At 35.0% G+C, this 25162-nt stretch overlaps 1 protein-coding gene across 8 annotated transcripts in view; it reads right to left on the bottom strand.

Annotated features, from left to right (window-relative positions):
• Ccdc181 (coiled-coil domain containing 181) overlaps positions 1 to 23575 on the bottom strand; it is a 40174-nt gene extending 16599 nt beyond the window's left edge. The window contains exons 1-4 of one of the 8 annotated variants that reach the window (XM_074047539.1): positions 23383 to 23575; positions 13749 to 13820; positions 9748 to 9887; positions 6211 to 7152 (exon numbers count right to left, since the gene is read on the bottom strand). In XM_074047539.1, coding sequence (XP_073903640.1) covers positions 6211 to 7152; positions 9748 to 9864 — 1059 coding nt within the window. In that variant the 5' untranslated portion in view covers positions 9865 to 9887; positions 13749 to 13820; positions 23383 to 23575. The other 7 variants (XM_074047535.1, XM_074047534.1, XM_074047533.1 and 4 more) reach the window with 7 other exon arrangements.
• Positions 23576 to 25162: the final 1587 nt, after the last annotated feature.

Genomic DNA, 25162 nt, shown 5'->3' with positions numbered 1-25162 from the left:
AGAGATATCTTAAATAAATAACCTAAGGATAAACCTCAAACCCTCAGAAAAACAAGAACAGTCAAACTCAAAGTAGTAACCCTTAGGCATATTAACCAAAAGAAAGAGAGAGAAGATCCAAATTAATAAAATTAGAGAATAAAAGTATCAACAAATACTAAAGAATTCAGAGGATCACTAGGGAATACTTGAAAATCTTATTCTAATAAACTAGAAAATATAGAAGAAATAGTAAATTTCTAGATGTATATGATCTACCTAAATTGAACCAAGAGGATATAAACCACATACATAAATCTGTAATAAGCAATGAGGTCCTCCAACAAAGAAGAGCCTAGGACCAGATGGAGTCACTGCCATATTCTACCAACCTTTAAAGAACCAACCTTTAATAGAACTACCATATGACCCTGACATATATCTAAAGGAGCGTAAGTCAACATACAATATAGACACCCGCACACCCATGATTATAGCAGCACTATTTGAAATAACCAAGTTATGGAATGAGATTTGATGCCCAAAAAATGATAAACAGACAAAGAACTTATGGTATATGTATGTGATGGAGTATCATTTGACTATTAAGAAACATGAAATCATGCCATCTGCAGGAAAATGGATACAAATAGAGATTGTCATGTTGAATGAGATTAAATAAAGCTCAAAAAGCCAAATTGTGTTTTCACTCATGCTGAATCTACACCTAAAATAATGATGATGATGGAACATAAGTGTGAAAGGGGACTGTTTGGTGGGGAGAACTAGCAAAAGGGGAAGGGTAAAAGAATAGGGTGCTGAGAGATGAACATAATTGAACTGCATTATATATATACATATCTATCTATATATAATACATATATGTATCTACATTATATGAAAAAGGCAGATGAAGATAACATAATGAAACCCACCAAATACTGTTTTTAAAAGGAGGACTAAGAGAGCATAATCAAAGGGGTGAATTTGATCAAAGTATATTGTATAATATATGGAAATAACAGAATGAAATCTCTTTTACAATTAATTTACACCAATAAAGATAGGGTCTCTAATTTGCTTAAGGGGAAAAAGAAGATATTCTTTTTAGAAAAGTTAACCTATAGAGATAAAATCTGTAATTATATCAATGTATTATGCTGTTCAAGAAACTTTGGGTCTCTCTTCTATTCCATAGTTTAATTTTGGTATTAAACTCATCAAATGGCAGATGTGCAAAAGAAAAAACAATTACATGCTCTAGAAGCACTATAAATTCTTGAGTATTTTTACATCATTATTATGTTTGTTAATTATGATAAATGGTATTGCAGCTATGAAAGAAAATGCCTTGATCACTTAGAGATATATTTAAACATTTAAACAAGATATGATATGCTCTTTAGGTCTTGTTTAAAAATACTTTAGCCAAGGCTATGGATACAGCTTGATAGAGTGTGTGCCTATCCAGAGCAATAAGGTGGCCCTGAATTTAATCTCTAAGATTGAAAAGTAAATGCATAAATTAATTAAATAAACAAGCAAGCAAGGAGATACTTTATTCAATAATGAAGAGAAATAGCAAATATTTGAATCTGGATAATAGGAATACAGGAGTTAATTGCACCTTTATAGGTGCTTAAAAATTTTTGTTAAAATGCTTAAAATGTTTTTCAGATAGTTTGTGTTCATAAATTAATATTTTTGCTATCAGAAAAATAGAGGCTTGGTTAACTATTAAGGAAAAATGAATTTTACTTGAATTATTCAGCTAAGTTTATAAAGAATTATTTACATTAAGCTATAAAATAACACTGGGAGCAAAGCCACATAGTGGAGTGTGAATAGCACCAAGACAGTAGATCTGAGTAGCAATCCTTCCATGATCATTCTGTGTCAACTTGGGCAAGGCACTTTCCTCTTCCTCAGTATTATCACCTATAAAATGGAGTTCCAACAAACATATGGCCAACATTATACGAAACAGGAAAAAACTGAAACCACTTCCTCTAAAGTAAGGAATAAGACAAGAGTATCTACTTTCCCTATTCTTATTTAATATAGTACTAATTCCTACCTGGAGCAATAAGGTAAAAGAAAGAAATTAAGGGATTCAAATAGGGAAGGAAGAGGTCAAATTATCCCTATTTGCAGATGATATGATCCCACACATAAAGAATCCTAAAAACTTCACCAAAAAACTTAGATCTCATAAACACTTTCAACAAAGTAGCAGGATCCAAAATCAATACTCAAAACCCAGCAGCTTTTCTAAACACCATCAATAAACAGGCAGAGAAAAAATCAGGAAAACAATTCCATTCACAATAACCCCTAAACAATACCTGGGAATAAATTCAACTAAGGATGTAAAAGACCTCTATGACAAAAACTACAAAACATTGAAGAAAGAAATCAAAGACATCAGAAGATGGAAGACCTCCTAACATTCACGAATTGGTAGAATTAACATTGTGAAATTGGCTGTATTCAAAGCAACTCCCATCAAAATCTCAATATCACTCTTCAGAGAAATAGAAAATTCAATCCTAAAGTTCATATGGAAGCACAAAAGACCTAAGAAAGTAATATCAATCCTCAGCAAAAGCAGCAGCACTGGGGGTGTCACAATACCTGGTTTCCAACTACACTACAAGAACCACAGAAACAAAAACAGCATGGTGCTGGCATAAAATCAGACATGCAGGCCAATGGAACAGAAATAAGCCCATACAGTTACAGCCAGCTGGTTTTTGACAAAGGTACCCAAAACACATGTTGGGGAAAAAAAAGTCTCTTCAACAAATGGTGGCAGGAGAACTGGCTATCAATATTTAGAAGACTGAAACTAGATCCCTGTCTCTCACACTGTACTAAAATCAATTCAAAGTGAACCAAAGGCCTTAATGTAAGACCTGAAACTTTGATACTATTACAAGAAAATAATGAAAGATATGGTCATAGTCACCAACTTCTGGAATAGGACTCCAATGACTCAGTAAATAAGAGCAAGGATCAACAAATAGGTTGTATCAGACTAAAACATTCCTAAACAGCAAAGGAAATAGTCACTAGAATGAAGACAGTCCACAGAATGGGAAAAAAAAACCTTTGCCAGCTATCCAGCTGATTATGGAAAGCAGTATGGAAATTCCTCAAAAAACTAAAACTATCTCATGACCCAGTGATACCACCCTTGTGCATATTTCATCAGGACAAAGACACATACCCATGTTTATTGCAGCACTATTCACAATAGCCAAGCTGTGGAAGCAGCCCAGATGCCCTTCAACCCATGACTGGATAAAGAAAATGTGGTATTTATAATGCAGCATTATTCAGACATAAAGAATGAAATTACGGCATTTGCAGGAAAATGGATGGAACTGGAGATCAACTTGTTAAGCAAAGTAAGCTAGATTCAGAAGGACAAAGGTCACATGTTCTCTCCCGTATTTGGATTCTAGACCTGAAGTATGTCTAGATACACACACACACACACACACACACATACATATACACACAGATATATACAAAAACATGACTATAATTGACAGACTGCTTGGGGGACAAGGGAAAGGGAGGAGAGGTACGAGAATGATGAGGGGGAATATGCTGAAATACATTGTATCTGTATGAAGGTGGCACAAAGGAACTCACTGAAAACTGTTGAAAAATAGAAGAGGTGGAAAAGAGAGCAATAGAAGAGGGTAATCTCATCAACATACAATATATGCAGATGTGAAACACCACAGTGTAACTCTTTTTGTACAATTAATATACACTAATAAAATGCATATATATAAAAGAAAAATGGAGTTACATTAACAAGTTGTTAAGGCTCTTTCCATTCAAAAATTTTATCATTTAAATGAATTATACAAGTCTATTCTTAAATTTTCTTCAAATAATGGAATTCAAAAGTACATTTCTTTTTTTTCTCTTTTTTTTTTTTGGTGGTTCTAGGCATTGAATTCAGATCCTCACACTTGTTAAGCAAGCACTGTACCACTTGGGCCATGCCCCAATTCATTTTGTTTTGGATATTTTGGAGATAGGGTCTTACTTTATGCCCAGACTGGCCTCGACCATGATCTTCCTATTTGTGCTTTCCATATAATTGGGATGACAGGTACAGGCCATGTCCAGCTTTTTATTGGTTGAGACGGGGTACTGCAGAACTTTTTGTCCTAGTTGACCTTGAACCATGATCCTTCCAATCTCCACTTCCTGAGTACCTAGGATTACAACCTCGAGGCACCATGCCCTGCCTTAAAGTGCTTTTCTTACATTTTGACAATATAGCAACCTCTCCTAATTTCTTTTGATTGTACAAAAGAAAGGGAGTAAAGGAATACTTCTGTTAAACTTTTACTAAAATATCATTGGAAATATCTACATACCATTTATTGAACTCCAAAGTTGCCTACATTATATAAAATTCATTAAAGACTATTTTATACTTATTTATATATTTTCTGTAACAAGAACATTGAATGCCTTCCTGAATACACAGAGTGTACTTGAATGATTATGCCTCCTAAGGGAACATTTAGGTATACTACAAAGAAAGTTATCAGTCAAATCACAACTCATGTAGTTGGCAAAGAGAACACTGTACTAAATGCTTAGAAAGACAGAGCATAGAAGCCAACCCAGCAAATATTGTGCATAAGAAAAGCAAAGTTTCTCCTGAACCCAACTAAAATATGTTTAAAAACCTAAGCACTGAGCTTGAGCTAAGGGAAATTTTGCTAGGATCCTGACACAACAAAAGGATATCACAGAACAGTGTGTATAACATCTGGAAGAGACACTTGCATGCCAGTTAACAATTACTATAAGTTCACTAGTGAGACACTGAAATTGAGGTAAAACCCCCCAGTATAACATTTTAAAAACACACAGAGAATATATGTTTGTGCACAGCAAACATATAAGTCAGTCATTCTCAAAAGATTTTTCTATGTTGTCATAAATTTCTGATACTCTTAAGCACTGTTTTATACCTGAACCAGGTAAACTGGGTTTGAGTGCTAAGAGTTCAGACTTTTGTGGCCAAGCAAGCAAACCTCTATAAGCATATACCCTTTCACATTTCTGCCTGAGTGTAAGTTATACATTCTTATATCTTAATTTTTCACCTTTTCTGCTCACATGCATTCCTAATTTATACACATATAGGGTTTTTTGTGATACTGAGGTATGAACTTGGGGCTTTGCATTTGCAAGGCAGGTGCTTCTACATTTGAGCCACACCCCAACCCATGAATTCCTAGAACTTAAATGCTAGAAATTTCCCTGATAATTTCACACATAAAATGGAAAACACACCACTATTCAATGGATGCCAAAGAATGGGATTTTGATTCTACTTTGCTACTAAAAGGTTGAATAACTCTGATAAAGTTATTTAAACTTCCTAGACTATAATCTTCTTATGTGTAAAATGATCTTTAAGGTCTTTTCTAACTGTAAAATTTTATTAAGCTATGATTTTGTTGAGATTTGGTATTTACTATTGGATATTTTATAAGGTTCAGCTTTAGGTCATGTTATATGTCCATGTCCATATGGCATTTCCATATTTCCATCTCATTATATTAGATCCTATTCTTCCCACCCTAGTACTGGGATTTGAACCCAGGGCTCAGTGCATGGTAGGTAAGAATGTTAACATTATGCCACACCCCAAGCTGGCTGCATTCTTAATCTGAAACTAAAATCCCTATAATCAAGGAATTGTAGTCATGGAAGATCACATACACACACATACACACACACACACACACATGCACACGCACACACACACATATAAGAGAATTATAATCCTCTTGCCCACTAAACCCCAACAAATTTGTTCCTTCATTTTTCCATGTGACATTTGATTTTCACCTATCTTCTATCAAGATTACTTTCAGTAGTCACTCCTCTGATTTAACATTTAAAATGAAAGGATCAGATGAAGTTATTACTGAGACCTCTTCTGATTCAAATAGATGATTCTACTACGCTTTGTGATGTTTATAAGAAAGGATCAAAGCAATCACGGGCAGGGTTTATTCCATGAATACACATTCTTAACACTTAATCAGTCAATTTCACAAGAGAAAAACAAAGCAAGAAAACAAAAATCTCTGATGCATTTGAATAACCATAACCATTTCAATTCTTGTTGCATTTATAAAACATGAAAACATACTCTCAATATAATGTCCACTGCATTCTTACCTCTCTCTTTAGCTTTTCTCTCTTTTGTTCCAGCTGTTTTTGGAGTTCTTTCTGTCGAGGGGAAAGACAGTATGTTGAGGTCACTGGAGATATATTTGCAGAATGTGTCCGGTGATTAAATTTCCCATTTCCTTTATTTCGATCTAAGTGGGCAGCAGAGCATGGACGAGTCTTGGGGTTGGGTGGTGTTTGAGGGATATGAGCCAATGGCTCTCCTGCTGATGAGTTGGTATTAACAGCTTGAACCTTTATTGAAGGCTCTTCTTTCTTGATACCATTGACAGATGAATTAGGAGCTTTAAGTGATAACTGCTGAGGTTCACTTTCTGTACTATCAGCATTATCAATGGGGGACAAAAAACCCTGACTTTCAATGTCTTGTAAATTTAGAAGTTCAAACTTCCCATCTCTCTCTACCAGTATCTTCCTATCCTTGTTTTCTTCACTGCTTCCATCAGGAAGTGACAGGATCACATTTTCTTGCCCTAATTCATTGGAAATACTTAACTGAGACAGTTTTCCAGACATGTTATTTTCATTTTCAATATAATTTTTATTAGTATCATTGTCTTCAAGTGGAGGAACTTCCAGATCAACTAATTTGTCCTTGAATTTAAGTTTTCGCTCCCTTTTATCATTCACGGGTTCTTGATTCTGTAGAAGCTTGTTAGCTTGGATAATTTTCTCCATAATATATCTTCTTACTTCCTCATCCTCTTCTTCTTCCAAGTCTTTCTGGCTTTCTAGTTTGGAATCCTGGAAAGAGTTTTCACTATCTGTGTCTGATGTAGGATCCAAAGGTTGAATACTTGGGACAGAAATGAAGTCATTTCTTCTTGGTGAAACTTCATCCTTTGAAGATATGTCAGGATCTGAAAGCTGTTGGGTATGTTCTGTTTCTGTTTCATTCTCTTTCATTTTTTGGTTAATATCTTCTTCATTCTTGCAAGCCATTTTAAAAAAAGATATGAGGATATGAAGTAATTATTTTTCTGTAAAATTGAGATTACTTCTTCTGTAGACAATTTAAAATGGATGATTCTTTTTTTATTCATGTAGTTTATGAACAGGAAAATTTCAGGATTCTTACCCTTACTTCACTCATGACATTCTAAGACATATTCATGAGTACCCAAAGGACAATACATATGGCAACAGTGCAGGGAAAATTAAATGCTAACTCTGAATTCAATGCTGCTAAGTGCTACATTGATTTTTTAAATTTTTTTCTACTAGTGCAGCAAAAAGTAACTACATATGTATACATATACACATTATATATATTACTGGAGGCCTTGTGCTTATTAGACAAGTGCTCTACCACTTGAACCATGCCTCTAGCCCAAAGCATATTAATATCTTTCACCCTATGTAATTTTCCTTCATTTACATTTTCAGAAGAATTTTCTAAAACATTTTCTGTTTGTAACACTTGTATCCTTCAAAAAAACATCATCATTCTTCCCAGAACATAATAAGATGAATTAAAATCCTTTAGTTGTGTCCTAATCATAAAGTTCTTTTAATCTTTTCAGACTAACCATTGCTGCTAACATCTGCAGGACATATACACAAATTCCAAGTCTATTTTTACCTCTAGATCAAGTTGTTCTTCCTCAGCTATTCTCAGAGACTCTAATAATCCATACTAGCCACCAACATTTGAAAAATAATAATTTTAAAAATTATTATTATATATATTATAATATATATGTTATTATAGCCTTGCATTTAAAAAATAGTAATTTCATACAAACCATAGGCATCACAAAACCTTGTTCCAGGTCTGCTGCTGTTTCCATCTAAAGGATTCTTTTCTAGCATCTTTCCCATGTATATACAGCTTCACATACTAAACACTTTACTCCAACAATATACAATTATTTTCTCTTTCTCACACAATTCTCTCCCTCTTCAGGCAGTTCTAGTGAAACTACTTTGTGCTTCTCCCATCAACTCCTTAAAATTGTGTTTTTCATTTGCTCAAAGATCACTTTTTCCTATCCTGCGAAACATTTTCTGATAAGAAAGTAAATGTGGCCCATTAAAATGACTACCACATAAAGTGATTTAACTGAGATCTACATATTACAAATGTTTCTTTTGTTTTCCTTTGGATCTTAACTAATTCTGGTTCATTTTTTATGGTACCTGTTCTCCTTTGAATTCTTATTGTCTTTCACTTTTTTTCTTTTCAAAACACACTCTTTACAAAGAAATCTCCCCTGACCCTCTTCACTGTCTCTAGTTTCCTTTTCTTTTTCCCACCAGCTTCAAAGGAAAAGGTTATTGTAATCTGTAATTGTCTACTGGTAAGACAGAAGAAAGTACTTTGTTTTGATCCCTGCTGTATCCCCCATAATAGCCTCTGACATAAGGTAGGTGATCAATTATATTTTCTAAGTGAACAAAAAAATTGAAACTATGAATCATTACAATTATCTCTAAATCTATCACCCTGTCCGTTGGACCTCACACCATTACAGTCATGAAGCCTTGTTTCAGCCTTACCACTGGATATGTCTACCTCTACTCATCTGATTATTTTTCATTAAGTTGCATACAACTCCCTTTTAAACTTGATCTTAGAAAAAAATCTTCACTTTTGATTCTGTTGCCTTTTTCAAATATCATCTACCTCATTTTTTTCCTCCGTCAAGTAAGAAAGCAAGATGGAATTAAGCAAACCTTCTATCTCCATTTTTCCATATTCTTTTCCCTAATTCCATTAAACGTGGCCACTGCTGTAACTATTCTTATCATTATCCTTCTAAAGTCACTTATTCAATATCCTATCTCAGTCATTTCCCTCATTACTTCCCCTTTATTGACACTAATATAACACATATATCATATATAAATACACATATGCATTGTATATATGTAAAGAGACAGAGAACAGGTTAATTTTCCTGGATTTCCCTTCTACATCTCTGATAAATAACATATGATCCTTTCTAATGGGCCATTTTTTTCCCTAAAAGTATCTTATAGCTCAGTTTGACTCTTTACTTTTTCTCTATATTCATTTTCCTAAAGAGCTAATTCAGTCTTAAAGTTTCAACTATTAGCTAAAAGACCATGTTTTCCAAAGGTTTGCTTTATTTTTCATTTATATTTAAAGCATAACCTCATGATTTTACTCAAGTTCATAGAAAGCAAGTATTAACTTCTTTTTATTTTTGATACAATAATCATGATTTTATTATTTATTTAGCTTTTATTTTGGACACAATGATTTTATTACTTATAGTATTCAGATTTTAATTTTACAACTATCATTTTAGCACTATTAAGTGCTAACTTAATCCTCATTCTCTCATAAACCCATGCTTTAGGATACAATATTTAAACTCTCTAAATCAATTTTCTTATCTCTAAGGTGAGAATAATGTACTTGTCCAATGTACATAAAAAGAATTTTGTGTAGTTCTGATGAGGTAAGATATGTTTAGATGAGATAATATGTAACATTCAGATCTTTAAGAATTGCAGAGCACTTTGCTAGTATGAATGGCATTGGTAATTTATATTTACCTCTATTATGCTGGCATCACTTTTTTCTTTTTCATTAATTAACCACTCCAGGTCCTTTTCAAAGTCATCTTCATATTCTCCACTCTCTTTAGAATCAATATCTTCATTTTCATTCATTTTCAGCGTGCTAAAAAATAATGCTACAAGATTTAAAAAGATAAGGTACATGTTAAGTCCCCTTTAGAGGTAAAATAGAATGTGAAGATTAATGTTGCAGGTAAACTAATTAACATAGATACCCATGACATGGAATGTTCAAAATAAACCTATATTTGTACATACCCTAAAAGAGAGACTTGCAATGGCAAGACATTTTCAAAGGTGGAAATTCCTAACAACCCTTCTACCTCCCACCAATTTCTGAAATCCTGGTCTATAAGGAGATTTTCAAAGGTAGATTAGAAGACTGAGGCTTACAAAAGGATTTCGCTCTCCTCTGCCAATTAATAACACGGCCCAGGTCAGAGCAAATGACTCAGTTTTGTTTTAGTTCTACCCGCTTGCATTTGCTCATGTTCAAATAAAAATGATTGTGTCAATCCCCATCTTTTAGTTTCTCAATCCTTCTGGTAATTTGTATGGCAAAATTTATGATCTCAGCGATTTTTAATAAGTAACAACTGATTCTTCATTATGGTGAATGTTGATTTCTATAGAAACCAAACTTTTGTCAATCCTAAATAAAATGTTTTCATTTAAAAATCTGATACTTAATACCATCAAGAAGAATGTGACAGTAAATAGGGTTGTGAGATGAAAGATAATAAACATTAAAATGGTGTATAAATTCAATCATTTTTAAAAGAACTAAGCTAAAGTTATCCTTAAAATGACATTAGTTCCTAGCCCTAATTTTTTGTGTGCACATAATTTTCAAATAAAGCATATAAATCTTTATAATGTGTCTGTATATTCATATGAGCATAACACTATATGTATACATATATATATAACTCTGACAAACATATATTGAATACTTACTACATATATATATATATATACATGTATGTATGCATGTTTCTATTGTGACTTATAAAATGGACCTGTGCTCTGGCAGTGGGGCTTGTAGTCAGTTAGAGAATATAAAGCTAAATAAAAAACAGAAATAAAAAGGAAATAATTTAAAAGTGCAGATAACTGAAATAAAGGTATATGTAAAGGACTATGAAAGGAATATTATAAAACTCAATCTAAATTATTAATTATTCAATTTAATTATTATTCAACTGAGTAGTTATTATTATTATTTCTAAAGTATTAGTTAGATTATAATTTCTTCTAGATGTTTACTTTTTAAGCTAAAAATATAAATGGACCTTCTTAAAGGACTCAAAAGTAAGGCTTCAATAATTTCCAAAAAAGAGGTTAAGGGCAATAACATTCTGAGGTGGAGTGGGGTGTAGTGACACATGCCTGTAACTGTAGCACACAGGAGGCTGAGAGAGAGAGAGGCAGCTGACCTGAAGAAACCAAGTCACTACTAAGTTTATTTACCACTGCTTAGATGCAAGACAGGCTAAATCACTTAAGCTGTATATCTACCTACCTACCTACCAATTAAAAGGAAGGGCACCATGAGTTATATAGAATAAAGTAAAACTAATTACATGCAAAATACTTACATAAATAATACAATTTTCACTGTCACAATGCCTTGGAACAATCACCTTTCTTTTCAGACCAGGGATCTTGAAATTTATTATCTTAAGATATATTGCTGTTAGAAGAAAACTTTGGAACTTCTCAGTGTTTTTTCTTAGTTTTATAATAAACATAGTTCTAAACTCATAAACAAATAGCTTCCTGAAGACTTGGTAGGTATACTTTTTTATTTAAAAAGAATTTCACCCATGTGAACACTCAAGTGTAAAACTAAAAACAGAATCAATATAACTAATTTGAAAATATGATTACAAGTTAAACATATTAGGTGTTACTAAGTCACTGTTGTGTTAGAATTTAAAAGAAAAAAGCCATAAAAGTGATTGAGAAATAAATGAAGTTGCATCAAATCTGTAATTCTATTCCTATAACTTCAAAAACACTCATGACTGATTATCAAGTAAAAAGAACATAAAGTATAAACTCTTGTTACCAAGTCCCTTAAGCCATTTTAAAATTCGTCACAGGATATTCAACCCCTTTATACTTTCAATCTTCATCTCTAGGTACTGTCCAGATGGGACACAATCAACATGCTAGAACAAGATTACATCTTACAGAAACCAAGTTACCTAACACTATTTTATTACTGTGACTTTCACACATTTAAATTTCAACATTTATCATCAATAAAAATCTGTGACTTAGATCAGATCTACCCCGTTAATAGGGAACCATAGTAAGAGACTGAAATTAATTCCTTCTTCTAAGTGTCTGAGAAATCGGGAATTGGTGGGTGACTACAGGTCTTCCCATGTGAGTCACAGCCAAGTCTTTATGTACACATAACTTTTAACAACTTTCTTCTAAGATTCTGAATATTCAAAAATAGTTTAACCCAATCATTGATTCCTAAGAACTGAAAGAAAGTCAAAGAACACCTTTTTAAATATAAATAATACTTAAGCAAAAATACAGAACATTATGAAGCCATCTGTCCCATTCCTGCCTCATTCTGCTAAGACTGTGTGCCTCCATAAATAATAAAAATGTAACCATATATGACAATAAATGACATTTTACGAACATTAGGTGATAATTTGAATATGTATTCAGCATCCCAAGGTACCACCATCTAAATGAATCCCACAGCCTATTCGTGGGAGCAAACATTTCACGAGTGACTTTTCCTCCCAGGAATGAAATTACCACCTTTCACGTTCGAGAACTTTGAGAGTATGACAAAAATGCACAGCGTCTAAGCTACCCTCAGAGGGCTTTCCCCTGTACACGGTGACGCCCAGCCAGGCTGGGTAGGTCTGGTCCTCATCCTGGGAGCATAAGGAGCCAGTTGAAGGACTCCTTCCTTCCTCTCTGCCCACCTTTCCTCCCAGCTATTTATTCCATGTTTATCCTTTTACCTCTGCACCCTAAATGTCTCCGCAACGTCCTTCCCTTATTTCCCTCTAAGTCCCCTCCTGCCTGTGTAAGATGCAGCTGCTGGAGTCACAGAGATGACGGAGGGAGCTCTCCTCTCGTCTTTCTAAGCTCTGAAGCGAGGTGAAGAAGCCCCCGGGACCTGCGGCTGCACAGCCAGGAGGCGGCTGCACAGCCAGGAGTTGGCTGCCATGGCGACAGTGCACCTCCGCGTCCTCCATCCGGGCCTCTCTTACTACAAGACGCTATGGATTTGCGCAGGCGCAGGTGGGACCTCGGGAAACCCCTGCCCACGCCAGCGCTCATCCCAGTGCCTGCAAAGGTGCAATGCGGCTAGGTTTCCGTGGAGACGGCAGAGCACCTGGCCGCAGCACCGGGACGCTGCTGTCTCAGTGGTGAAGTCTCCTACGTGTAGGTAACTCCTAGCCCCGTTTGGAAATTGCGACAACTTCCACAAGTATATTTCTATGTCGTCTTCTTCCCCGTTAACTTGAAAAAAGTTTCAGTTTTCGTTAGTAGGTAAGCATATTCATTACTATGTGTTTGAAGCTCAGCTTAAAAAAATAAAAATGAAAACCAAAATTTTAATTACCAAAGAGGGGTGTCAAAGGAAATAGGACTTTTCCATTTTTCAAGCATATCAAAAATGGTCAACTGCGATTTTCTCAAATCTCCCCTATATGCCTTTATATATAAAGGAGAGCAAGATAAATTTTACACTGTAGTGAGAAATGACAGGATTTTAAGAGCTATCTACTCCCAGGCAGACAGAAGACCTAGAATAAGTGAAAATACTTCTCAATAAAATCTAGAATGTTCGGATTATTTTTAAATTGTTCATTAATAGAAATTCTATCACTTGGTATAATGGAGAGCACCTTTACACAAATTATTAACTTAGAATAAACCAAGTAAACGTTTTAAAGGTTAAAACGAATTAAAATAATGAGTTCAATTCCTACCTGTAGTATAGAATGTATTGTTGTAAAGACCTGATGTTTCTACTGCTTCAGGATCAGGTCGTAGGACAAACACTATGACAAAAAAAAATTATTCACTTAAGAATTTAAAGAATTTTTGTCAAAGCTCCTGTAGTGAATGTAGTTATTACCAAGGCAAGAAGTAGACCCTAGGTTTCAGAACTCCTACTTTAATATTTTTCCTCCAACCCCCTCTAATTTGAAAATATTTCATAAATATTAATGGGATAAAGCAGTATTTTATTCATGATAGCCAGAAAGTGGAAACCCAAATATCCTCCAAATATTAATGGATAAATGAATGTAACAGATTCTTAAAAGTAATAGTATTCAGTAATTTTAAAAGGACTTATTGGAAGAGGATTTGGGGAAGGTGGTAGAATAGAAAGCACTAGGATTCTATCTGCTCACCTGGAAAACAATTACACTGGGAGAATCTGTCCCATATAACTACTGTGGAACTCTGAAGTCTATTAAAGACTTACAAGGGAATGAAGTACTGATAGATGGCACAAATGTGGATGAACCTTGAAGACAAATATTACATGACATGAAAAGAAGCTAGACACAAAAAAACACATATTATATAATTCTATTTATATGAAATGTCCAAAATAGGCAAATCCATAAACAGAAAATAGTGATTGCTGGGGCAGGGGAGTTGTTGGAGAGAAATAGGTGGATGATTACTAAAAGGTAAACTGTATGGTACATTGATTATATAGCAGCATATATTTACCAAAGAGAGTTGTCAAGGAAAATAAGTGTTACAAAAAGATTAATGGAATAGTGGGCAAACTGTAACTAGAAAGCTGAAAAGTATAAGAAATTTGAGTTTTCTAAGGTTGATTAATATATGGGTTCTATCTCCTGTGTTTCCCCATTTACAAAACAGAGATTTATTTTAGGATTATGAGTATTAAGTGAGATAACCATGTGTTATCAGGTATTACTCCTCAACAAATGGTGACTATTAGCACTACGTTTTTTTCCAAAACGATGAAGGTAGAATATTGATGATCCAAAATTCAATGAGAAACAATTTAAGTTATGTGTGAATTCTACAAGAAAATATTACCTTCATTACCAGTGTTTTAATTTATTAAATATCTAGATGTCAATATATTATTTCAAAGAAATATATGTTAAACATTATAATCATAGAACCCTCATTTTATGTAACTAAGTACTAAACAACATGGAATGGATGGTGTTAAATTAAAAAAAACACTCCCATTTAAATGGAAGTCAGTATTCCAGTTCTCTCAACCACCTGATACTCAGTTGTAAACAAAAACAAGTAAAAAAGGCCTGAAAATAATTTAAAGGGAAAAAAGCAATTACAGAGTTTGTGAGCTAAGCTTGAACAATTTACAGGAAAGTCTTTCACAAACCTTTTTCTTACATTATTCTAATAAACTCAGATCCCTGAGTTCCTGTTCACAAATTAGAATGTGATAATTTGAAAGAAGGAAAACAAGTACAGACAGGGAAAAAGCCTTTTGAAGGTTGACAGAATGACATACAAGCAGAGAAAGTACAAAAGAATTAAAAGCAGAGATGACTTAGAATAAAATAAAAATCTTTGTCTCTTTTAAGGACAAAAGACATGAACACTAAATTGCAATATTGTACAGTTATTCACAAGTTGTAATTATAAACCTGAGCTACTAAAAAGGTTGGTTTCACTATCAACTATTTTTTAAGGCCAGTATATTAGGTTTTCAATAATTTCATTCAATTCTGCCTGTTGAGTTCTTGTGGAGCCACTGGAAAGTAATTCCTAACCTAAACATGAGGAAATCATAGACTGAAAAAGGAGACTGGTGTAAACAAAGGGAGGAAGCACTGTGAAACACACAAGATGCAGATTTAGTTCAAAAGATGGAGGGATTAATTAAGAGGAGGATAACAACAAAAAGGTTCCTGCAACCTTTGAATTTGAAGAATGAATTGTGCAAGAAGGGCAGGGCATTGTACATACAGATGGTAGCATTTGAGGAGACTTGGAGGCGTCAACTAGTTTACTCTAGGATCTCTGGGTAACTCAGAATTGCTGACTCAAAGTATCCAAGAAGGGGTGTGGCATACAATGAAATCTGTGCCTCATTGCCCATGGCAGCCTCTGAGATACTGCAAACATATTGTGAAAACAAATGTAATATCTCATCACTAAAATTATTAAAGTAACTAAATTTGAAACTAATAAACTAATTTTATTGTGAAAAGTTAATCATATAATATGTTTGATTTCATAATTTCCTCCTAGTACTTTTATCAGGAGAGTAGAGTTTACTGAAGGAATTAGTGTTTTGATGATCAAAGAGGAGAGATGAATAAATTTCTAAAATGAGATATTTTAGAAAGAATAGAACTCTGATAAATTAAGATAATCAGAAGTATCCTGAGAGCACAAACTCAATATGTAGGTGAGGAAGGAATGATGGAACATGTTGCAATTTCATACTCATCAAGTCAAGGAACCCACTCCTCCATACACATGCCATTTAATGTCCTCTTCCTTCTCCTCTCTGATTTTAGTGCCCTTAGGCTACCAATGATGGACCAAGGGAAGACAATTAGAAAATGTAAAAGTAAGATGATTTGGGAATGGAGGGGGTGAATCTAACTAAGATATATTGTATGCACTTTTATAAATGTCACAATGTATCCCCTGTACAACTTAATATGCTAATAAATTTAAAAAAGGAAAAAAGATGATTTGGGAAGAACCAAGTACATGAAGGAAAGGAAATTGTTTGCTCTTCAGTGTCTTTCACTTACATTGGCTTCATGATTTTTAAAGTGTGCCAATACTAATTATCAACAAATGACTGTATTTTAAAGAGTAGAAACATATTAAAATACATGATTCATCGACTGCAAATGTACTATATATAGATGTATTTACTGTTGATGCAAATAGTGATATGTTTTCATCTCTACTGTTTGCTTAATAATAGTTATAACTATAAATTTTAAAGATCTCAGAAATAGATAATACTCCCCTAGTTTTCTCAAATTGTTCATTATACAACATATACAAATAAACGACTACACAATACAAAGAACAGCAATGTAAAGTTGAACAACTTTTCCTAAATGCTTTGAATGCTTTGACTTTAGAAAAACCAATATTAACTTAGGTAATCAAGAAGAAAAATTATATAATTGCCCAGAATTGAGAAGACGTGACCATACATGTCGCCTATATTACTTCAAAGTAATATACTCTGCAGAAAATACTCAAGATTCTACATAAAGACAAAAAATTAAGACATTCAACAAATAGTTATTCACCATTTATGTGCCAGACATTGTTCTATATACTTGGCATGTATCAGGGAACTAATGCATCCCATAGAAGCCAATTACCTCAACTCAAGCAGAAAAAAAGTAGAACTCAAGTACAAAAAATAGTTCGAAAGGCTTAAAAACAATAATGCACAGGAAGTACCAAGTCATGAGCCTCTCAAATGCCCTTGACTTACTTTGTACTAATAAGCTCAGATCTCTTGAGTTCCCAGTTCAGAAATTAGGAACTAATAGCTCAAAGGTAAAGGAAAGAAAAGACATGGGTTTAATTTTCTGAAATTTACATACTTATATTCTACTTTTAGTGCTCATTCATTTACAGGACACAGGCCTTTATCATGTATTTGAAACTGATGTATTAACACTGAGATATTTTGTAAAAAAAATTGGTTAATAATGTAAGGAATATTATCTTTAAAAAAGTCAAAAATTCATTGCCTTCAATGAATAAAGCTAATCTTATAGTAAAGAAAGCAATAAAAAATAAACATGCTGTGTCAGGTTTTTCTCATCACTATGACAAATACCTGAGAGAAATTTGAAAGAAAGACAGAAAGATTTATTTTGGCTCACAGTTTCAGAGCTCTGTGCTTTTGAGCCTGTGGTCAGACAGAAATTACAGTAGAAGGGTGTCGAGGAGGGAATCTCCTTATTTCATGGCAGCCAGGAAGCAGACAGAGAGCTAGCTGTGCTGCTGGCTTCCACTTTACTCCCCTTTTCTCCATCCAGACCTCCAGTTTATTGGATGGTGCCACCCACACTCAGGATGGATTGTAATGCCCTCACAAACACACACAGAGGTGTGCCTTACACTTCTCAATCCAATCAAGTTGATAATCAAGATTAACTATCATACATACTAAGTAAATCATATGATATGGTATGTTAGAAGGTGATACATAGTATGCAAATCATACATGTATTTCATATCTAGATATAGTGAAAATATACCAAATTATTTTAAAAAACCCTCAAAATATCCCTTTTATAATTTATTCTTGTGAGACATACCAAGGCTGGAGGGCTTGAGTTGCCTCTGACCCTTAGCAGCAGAATAAATTCACTTTCAGCTCATATGCCAGCATATATTCCCTAAAATAAATGCTCTAAGTAAAAATGTATTTACCGTGTAATTATTGTCATGTGCTCAGTAGAATTGTTCAGCACTTGTTTCATGTGTTCAGAACTTTTGAGTATACGCCCAAACCCCATAGGGCAGAAGTTTGGAGGGATTTCCTGCTGATGAGGAACCCTGTGATCAACCCTTAACTGTAGAATAACTTAATAGGAATAAATTATCATGGAAAATAAACAAAATGAGTAAGCGTTTATCCTCTGGGAAAGCAACCCACACCATATGCTTTTTAAATTGACAGAAAAATCCTCTGTTTATAAGTGGTGTTTCATTAATAAATAACTGACCTTTGAAAATATCTATTGAACATAAATGCTATTTGCTAAGCTATCCTGTACATCTAGCTTTTTTGAGTGAAGATTTATATCAGAATTTCTTCTTTCTTGATATCTAGACATGAATATTTAACATGAAAAGCAAAAAATCATAATAGGTAAGCTAGACTACCAATACTCCATTTGAGGTGCACAGTGTATCTTATGCTCATGTGCTGTGCTAGGGCAAAGACTGATTCACATATATTGAAGCCAGTGTTCTTAGTTTGCTCTGTTGTCATAAATGCTACTAATTTAAAATTAATTATCTGATATGTATTCTTTATATCACTTCACAGATAGACTGAAAGTACATTTTTGTTATTGGTAGTTATAGACAGTTATAAAATTTTCATGAGGTTAAATTTATACTCAAGATATTCCCAGATGGATTTGAGACTGCTTACAGTAAGTCCTACATATAATGAGTGGTTAATACCTAATTATCAATATGGTGACCCTAAGAGTCTGTTCAGTTCCTGTTTCTGAGTTCCAAAAAGGATAGTACTTAGCTCTTATTATTAGAAAGAAGAAATTACACATGTTCCTTAGGGAAAAAAACCTGTTGTCTGGGCATTAATTCTTAATTTCTCAAATGCATTTTTTATTAGGAGTAGTGAGTGATGTAAGGAATAGGGCTTTCAATAGCACTTTTTTGTATGTGGTGTTAGGGATCAAACCCAGGGCCACACCCATATTAGGCAGGTGCTCTACCACTGAGATATCTTCCAATCCTTCAACAATATTTTTATAGCAAAGGCATAGACAGATTCCTTACAGTTATTTCCTACCATGATCTTAGATTTTGTAAAAACTTAAACTCTAAAAATAAAAATGATCCTAAACTCTCTGGTGTTTGTTTTGTGTGCTATGGATTAAACTAAGGGTCTGGTGCTTGCTAAGCACTTCACCAATTGAGCCATGCTCAATTCCTTTTTTTTCTTGTAGTTTGTTTTTCAGATAGGGTCTCTTGCTAACTGTCCCTGGGCTTGCCTAAAACTATGATCCTCCTCCCTCCACCTCTCAAGTAACTGAAATTATAGGCGTGAACTACCACACCTGGCAGGGGTCCTTTATAAATTGTTGATATTTATCTAGAGTAGTCAATTTGAAATCAAACCAGCAGAGGTAGGTTGACAAATATTAAGAGCTTCACTAGTATATATTTTATCCCTCCTTGGAAGTGGATCATAGAGCTACCAATAATAAAGCCAGAAATTTCTTCAGTTAGCATTACTTCTTTTAAAACATCGTATCTAAGCCATATTGTCCAAAGATAGTCTTTCCCTGAATTTGTATTGTTAAAATATGTGAACCTTAGTAAAACTCAGAAAGCTCCATTTTAATCAGTTAACTCAATGAGTATTTATAGGGCATTGTGCTAGGTGCTAGGAGAAACAATAATGAACAAAACAAGTTACAGCCCTCAAAGAGCTTAAACTGTATATATACCCACAAATAACTATGACACATAATTAAATCAATAAGTGGTATGATAAAAATATTGGAAAAGCCTTCCTACAAAAAAGGGTCATTTGAACTAAACTTGAATTAGATGGACATCTGTTTTAGTCAGCTTTCTGTCACTATAATAAAATTCCTGAGATAATCAATTTATAAAGAGAAAAGGTTTGTTTTTTGGCTTATAGTTTTAGATTCCGGTCCAGCATCATTTGGCTCCATTTTGCTTTTGGGATGTGGCAAGACAGGGCACCATTAATGGAGTATGTGGCAGAAGAAAACCACTCACTCGCCTTGTGACTAGGGAGCGAAAGAGAGAAAGAGGAAGAGACTAGAGTCCCACATTCTCCTTCAAGGACCGCAGTGACCTAAAGAGCTACATTAGGCCTCACCTCTTAAAACAACCCACCACCACCCAACAGAGCCACCTGGGGACCAAGCCCTTAACACATGGATCTTTGGGGGGACATATAAGATCCAAACTATAGCAACATTAAAGGCAGAATTGGGGTTGAGAGCATTCCAAGCACAGAGACTAGGATTTACAAAGGTACAGAAATTGAGGATCCTAGAAGATGCCTAAAGGATAGCATGTATGCTGGAGTAGTATATATAGTGAGACAAGGCTGAAAATTGAGTGACAGCTGTAAGGAACCACAAATGCCAACTTAAAGGTTCACTGACCATCTTACTCTTTCCAACATCGCTGGTAATCTAAAAGAATAGTTCTCATGATTTTGTATTTGTATCATTCCGCCAATCACTACTACATCAAAGGACTTATGTTCTCTTAATTATAGTTAAACCCTAGGTTTTATGAACACATTAATGAATTCACAGGTACAGTGTTTATCATTTATGATGGTTTAAAAGAAAATTATGGTATGATTGATTTCACATGAAGTATTGTATTTTCAAAGTTGTAATAGTGGAACATTTTAAACATTTTATGATATTTTATTGTCTATAAAACCCACTTTAACTTTAGACATTGATAAAGTCTTCTCAACATTGGTAATGTGTTCTCAAGAATACTTTTATTCAAGAACTCAGCTGTGTTACGTGAGTGATTTTCAACAAATACTTTCAGATTTGTATCAACTAGTTACAGGTTATATTCACAGTCTTTGGTGAATCGTTAGCTTTAAGATGATGTCCTATTTTGAGACTTTTATATAGGTATGCTTCTGGTTTTGTTGGAGAAAAGACATCTTTGGAACCGTCCAAAACAGTGATAGCTTATCAGAAATGTTTTTTGGTGTAGTGTGAGTTACCATTATTGTATGTTTGTTGTAAAGGTGGATACTTAATATTCAGTGCAGTTTTCAACTAAAAATGATTTCTAAGTTCTGAAATTCAAACATGTTTCAACAATGCAAAAATTATCTACTTTAGATGTTAAAAGGCTACTCCAACTCTCATTACTTCTGGGTTCAAATATAAATAATAGTTGTTTTCTGTCCACCTACTCCATAACCAGATTCAAGAATATTGATGATTATCCCAGTGATAATATTAAATTTAAAATAGAAATTAATATAAATTTTGCTTTTAGGATAATTACAAAACAAAAAGATAAACTGTAGTAGCATTCTTAATAGAGTTGATAAAGGATAGCACATAAGTAGAAATTCTGTAGACTGTGCATAACTACTTTTATGCTCAGCTCTATCTGGCCTAATGTAGCAGTGAACCGAACATGCTTTGAAAAGAGAGATAAAGGTGTTATAATAGTTGCCACTCCTTTATTTTTCTTCCCTTCTTTTGAGGGAGCAGAGGAAATGCAGAGCAGAACAAATTAGTTCTGTTCCAGATGGTACCCTATTTCCTGGTTCTAGGCTAAACCACTCCCAGGCAATAATTATAAATGAATGACTTCACAAAGGGTTTTATAATACCCAGGCTGATGCAATAAAGGTGGCATGGAAAAATGTGGAGAACAGGAGGCAGTCTGGGTAGTCTGAAATTCAGAAAAGACTTGTGTGTGTGTGTGTGTGTGTGTGTGTGTGTGTGTGTGTGTGTGTGTATAAATTTGGAAGTGATCAATGTATAGACTAGCTGTGGTGTGGTGGATGGGATGAGGGTTTAATGAGAAAAAAAAAAAGACAAGGACTAGAGAACTGAGTCCTTGAGTGTTCTAACTAGCATCCAGGAAGAAGAGGAAGAATCAATAAAGGAGATCCAGAAATACCAACAGAAGTCAAGAGGGAGAACCCACGTCCACATTTTTCACTTTTCAGTTCTCTACATACACCTTCCCCTCCTCTTTTTGGCACTAATGGTAGACATTTAAAAGATGATAAAGTGCCCCTTCTCACATGTGGGCATTAGGGCAGAAAAGTGTTCCTGCAATCCTAATTGTGACAATAACTCTAAGAGAATAAGACATCTGAATAGTTGATAAATCCCAGTTAAATTAATTTTGAAATTATCTCCATCTCGCAGTGGTTGGCTTCTTTTCCAAAGTGATACCAGACTGACATCTATATAACAACCCATATGGATTCTCAATAACCTTGTTCAAGTTGGTGTCCCTTTCTCCTTTACAACTCAATTGAGGCGTCTTGAAACAATTTCAAACCCACAGCGGACTCTTTCCATTTTCAGAATGTCTTTTCATTCTCGTAATGAAAATGAAATGAAAGCCATTTATCCCTAGATCAATGTTGGAATCCTTTCTCCATTAGGTATAGCCACATCTTTGTATTAAAGTGGGTAGAAAGGAATTATTTTGTATAAGCATGAAATGGCTACACCTAAGAAAAACAGCCGGAAATGCAGAGAAAGATCTGCATGGAGAGGAATGGATCAAAAAACTGGGAGTTATGTAACAAAAGTTGGAAGGAGATCGTTAAGCCTATTGTTGGTTACTTGGATAATTTCCCACTATGGACACATTCTCTGGCCTATGGCCTCTTCATTACTTAAGCACAAGACACAGGCAAGAACTTCCAGGTAGCTTCTCTACTCAAGTTCTGGATCCCTGAGTGTTACCCTAGAATTCAAGGTCCATTCTTGTCAACGCTCCAGAACATTGATCCTCAAGGATTTTGGGGAATATTGGTCAAATCGTGCAGTTTATTTTTTTAAAAAAGCGAAGGGTGGGGGAGGCAGAAGATGGAAGTGTATCAAACAGATGATCAAACTTTTGTCTTTGAATATTTAAGCATTAGTTTTTGTTAACATTTCAGTATTTGGGACAAAGGGGTGATTTTTCTAGAGGATAAATTTCCTTTGGAAATGGTTGTACTCTTTCACTCATAATTCAAATAAAGACAATGTGGCAATAAATCAAGTTTCAGAGAGTGATTCGTAGCGGTCCATACTGGTTACCGAGGACAGTTTAACAACACAGAGAGTCGCTGACGCCCCCCGCAAACCTGATATTCACCAAGGGTTTCTTCACACTAGGGTTCGATGTGGGTTTTGGAGGAGTTTCAGAAAACGGTCAACTTCACGCCCGACCGCGTGTTTTAACCAGGTACCCCAAAGCCCGACGTCCCTCCTGAGTCCGCCAAGACAGACAGCCGCGCCCAGGAGGGTGGACAGGGGCCCGGCGCTGAGCTGCCGGGAGCCGGGGCCGCAGCCCGGCAGAGGGCAAGGGGCTACTGCGCAGGCGCGGGAGGCCCCGCCCACTCAGGCCCCGCCCACCACGGGCCCTACCACAGGCCACCGGACGGGGCACTGGGCTCTGGGCTCTAGCCGCCTCCAGTGAAGGAGGTCTCTTGGTTGCCAGCTACTCCATGGGGTTTTGTACAGTTCTGTCTCACAACCCCTACTGGGACTCCAACGCTGCTCCCTTCTCAGGCTTTTACCCGTAGGGCAGCCCCTCAGCACACCCATCTGACATCTGCTCTTCCCCTGCCTGGCGTTAGCCCTCTCTGGAGCTGTTTTTGAAGGAGGTCCACCGACTGGCAGAAGTGACCGTCAGTTTGCAGAGCAGGGAGGGAATCGGAATCCTGGCTCTGCAACTTCACAGATGTGTGATATGGGCAGGTTATTTAAACTTTCTAAGCCGCCTCTTGAAATATGGGCACACATTCTAGAATTTTAATTTAGCAACCTGGAATCAGTCCTGTCTTAGTTCTGTTTCCATTGTGGTAAGTCAGGAAAGGCCCTCCACAGCTACACCTCGCCAATTACAATGTCAATTCAACTACAATCTTAGGGAATATCTTATAAAATTCATCCTATTCACTGCTGCTATTCAAATTTCTTAAAGGTAAACTTAATCATTGTTCCCCATCTCTAATTAATAAACCTTACAAAATGACCCAAGATGCCTTTTCAACTTTATGTTCTTTGCTAATTGTACCTCTATACTTTATGACCTTCTTGTTTACTTATGGTCTTTTCTCCACTACACAGTTCTCCTTTCTAAACTAATATAAATGCTACCTCCTTCAGGAAGCCACTCTTGATTTTTCCCAATGTTCTTGCTCTCTTCCTGACACAACCCTTTTTCATTGTTATGGAACCTGACACATTATCTGGTTTTGCAACTGTGTACCTACATTATCCTTGCCACTTATCTTTTCCAATCACACATTTAAAATTTCTTGAGGAGAGGAAACATGACTTTTTCATCTTAGTATTTGAAGTGCTTCAAAATTTATGAATTAAAAAATAGGGAATGAGGCTAAAGCCTCTGATTTTCATTTTGATTAGAACATTTTAAAGTTTCTTTTGAGAGTGCAGTTTTGAAATGATAGCTAAAATTCATTGTAGATGGATAAGGGATACAAAACTCATTTCTCAGCCCCCTACTCAGTGCCTGCATGCCTGCAATAATTGGTGTTTTTCTATGTGTTCTGTCATTTTTTCACAACATTATTCCCTTAAGGAAACTGGCTCAACAGAACGATGATCCTAACACACAGCTTTGAGTGATTAACCTAATATTTGAAATTCCTGTCAGCATTTTGTACTGAAAAAAGTAATTAGTACTACTATAAGATCCTTTTCAAGAATCAAAGATGTTTATAAATTCCCTTCCTCAAGGCTAAGATATGCTAAACAAATGTAGGATACTAATTATGGGGAAGCACAATAGTATCTTGAATTAAGTGTCCAGTAGACTAGATAGCACTGATAAGGCACTTTAATCTTTACTGATGACTTTTTAAAACGTGGGCATTTAGCTATTATATTGGTAAGTCTATAAAATTTAG

The sequence above is a fragment of the Castor canadensis genome, chromosome 11 (assembly GCF_047511655.1).
Source record: "Castor canadensis chromosome 11, mCasCan1.hap1v2, whole genome shotgun sequence".
NCBI lineage: Eukaryota > Metazoa > Chordata > Mammalia > Rodentia > Castoridae > Castor > Castor canadensis.
This window is presented reverse-complemented; position numbering and strand designations above follow the sequence as displayed.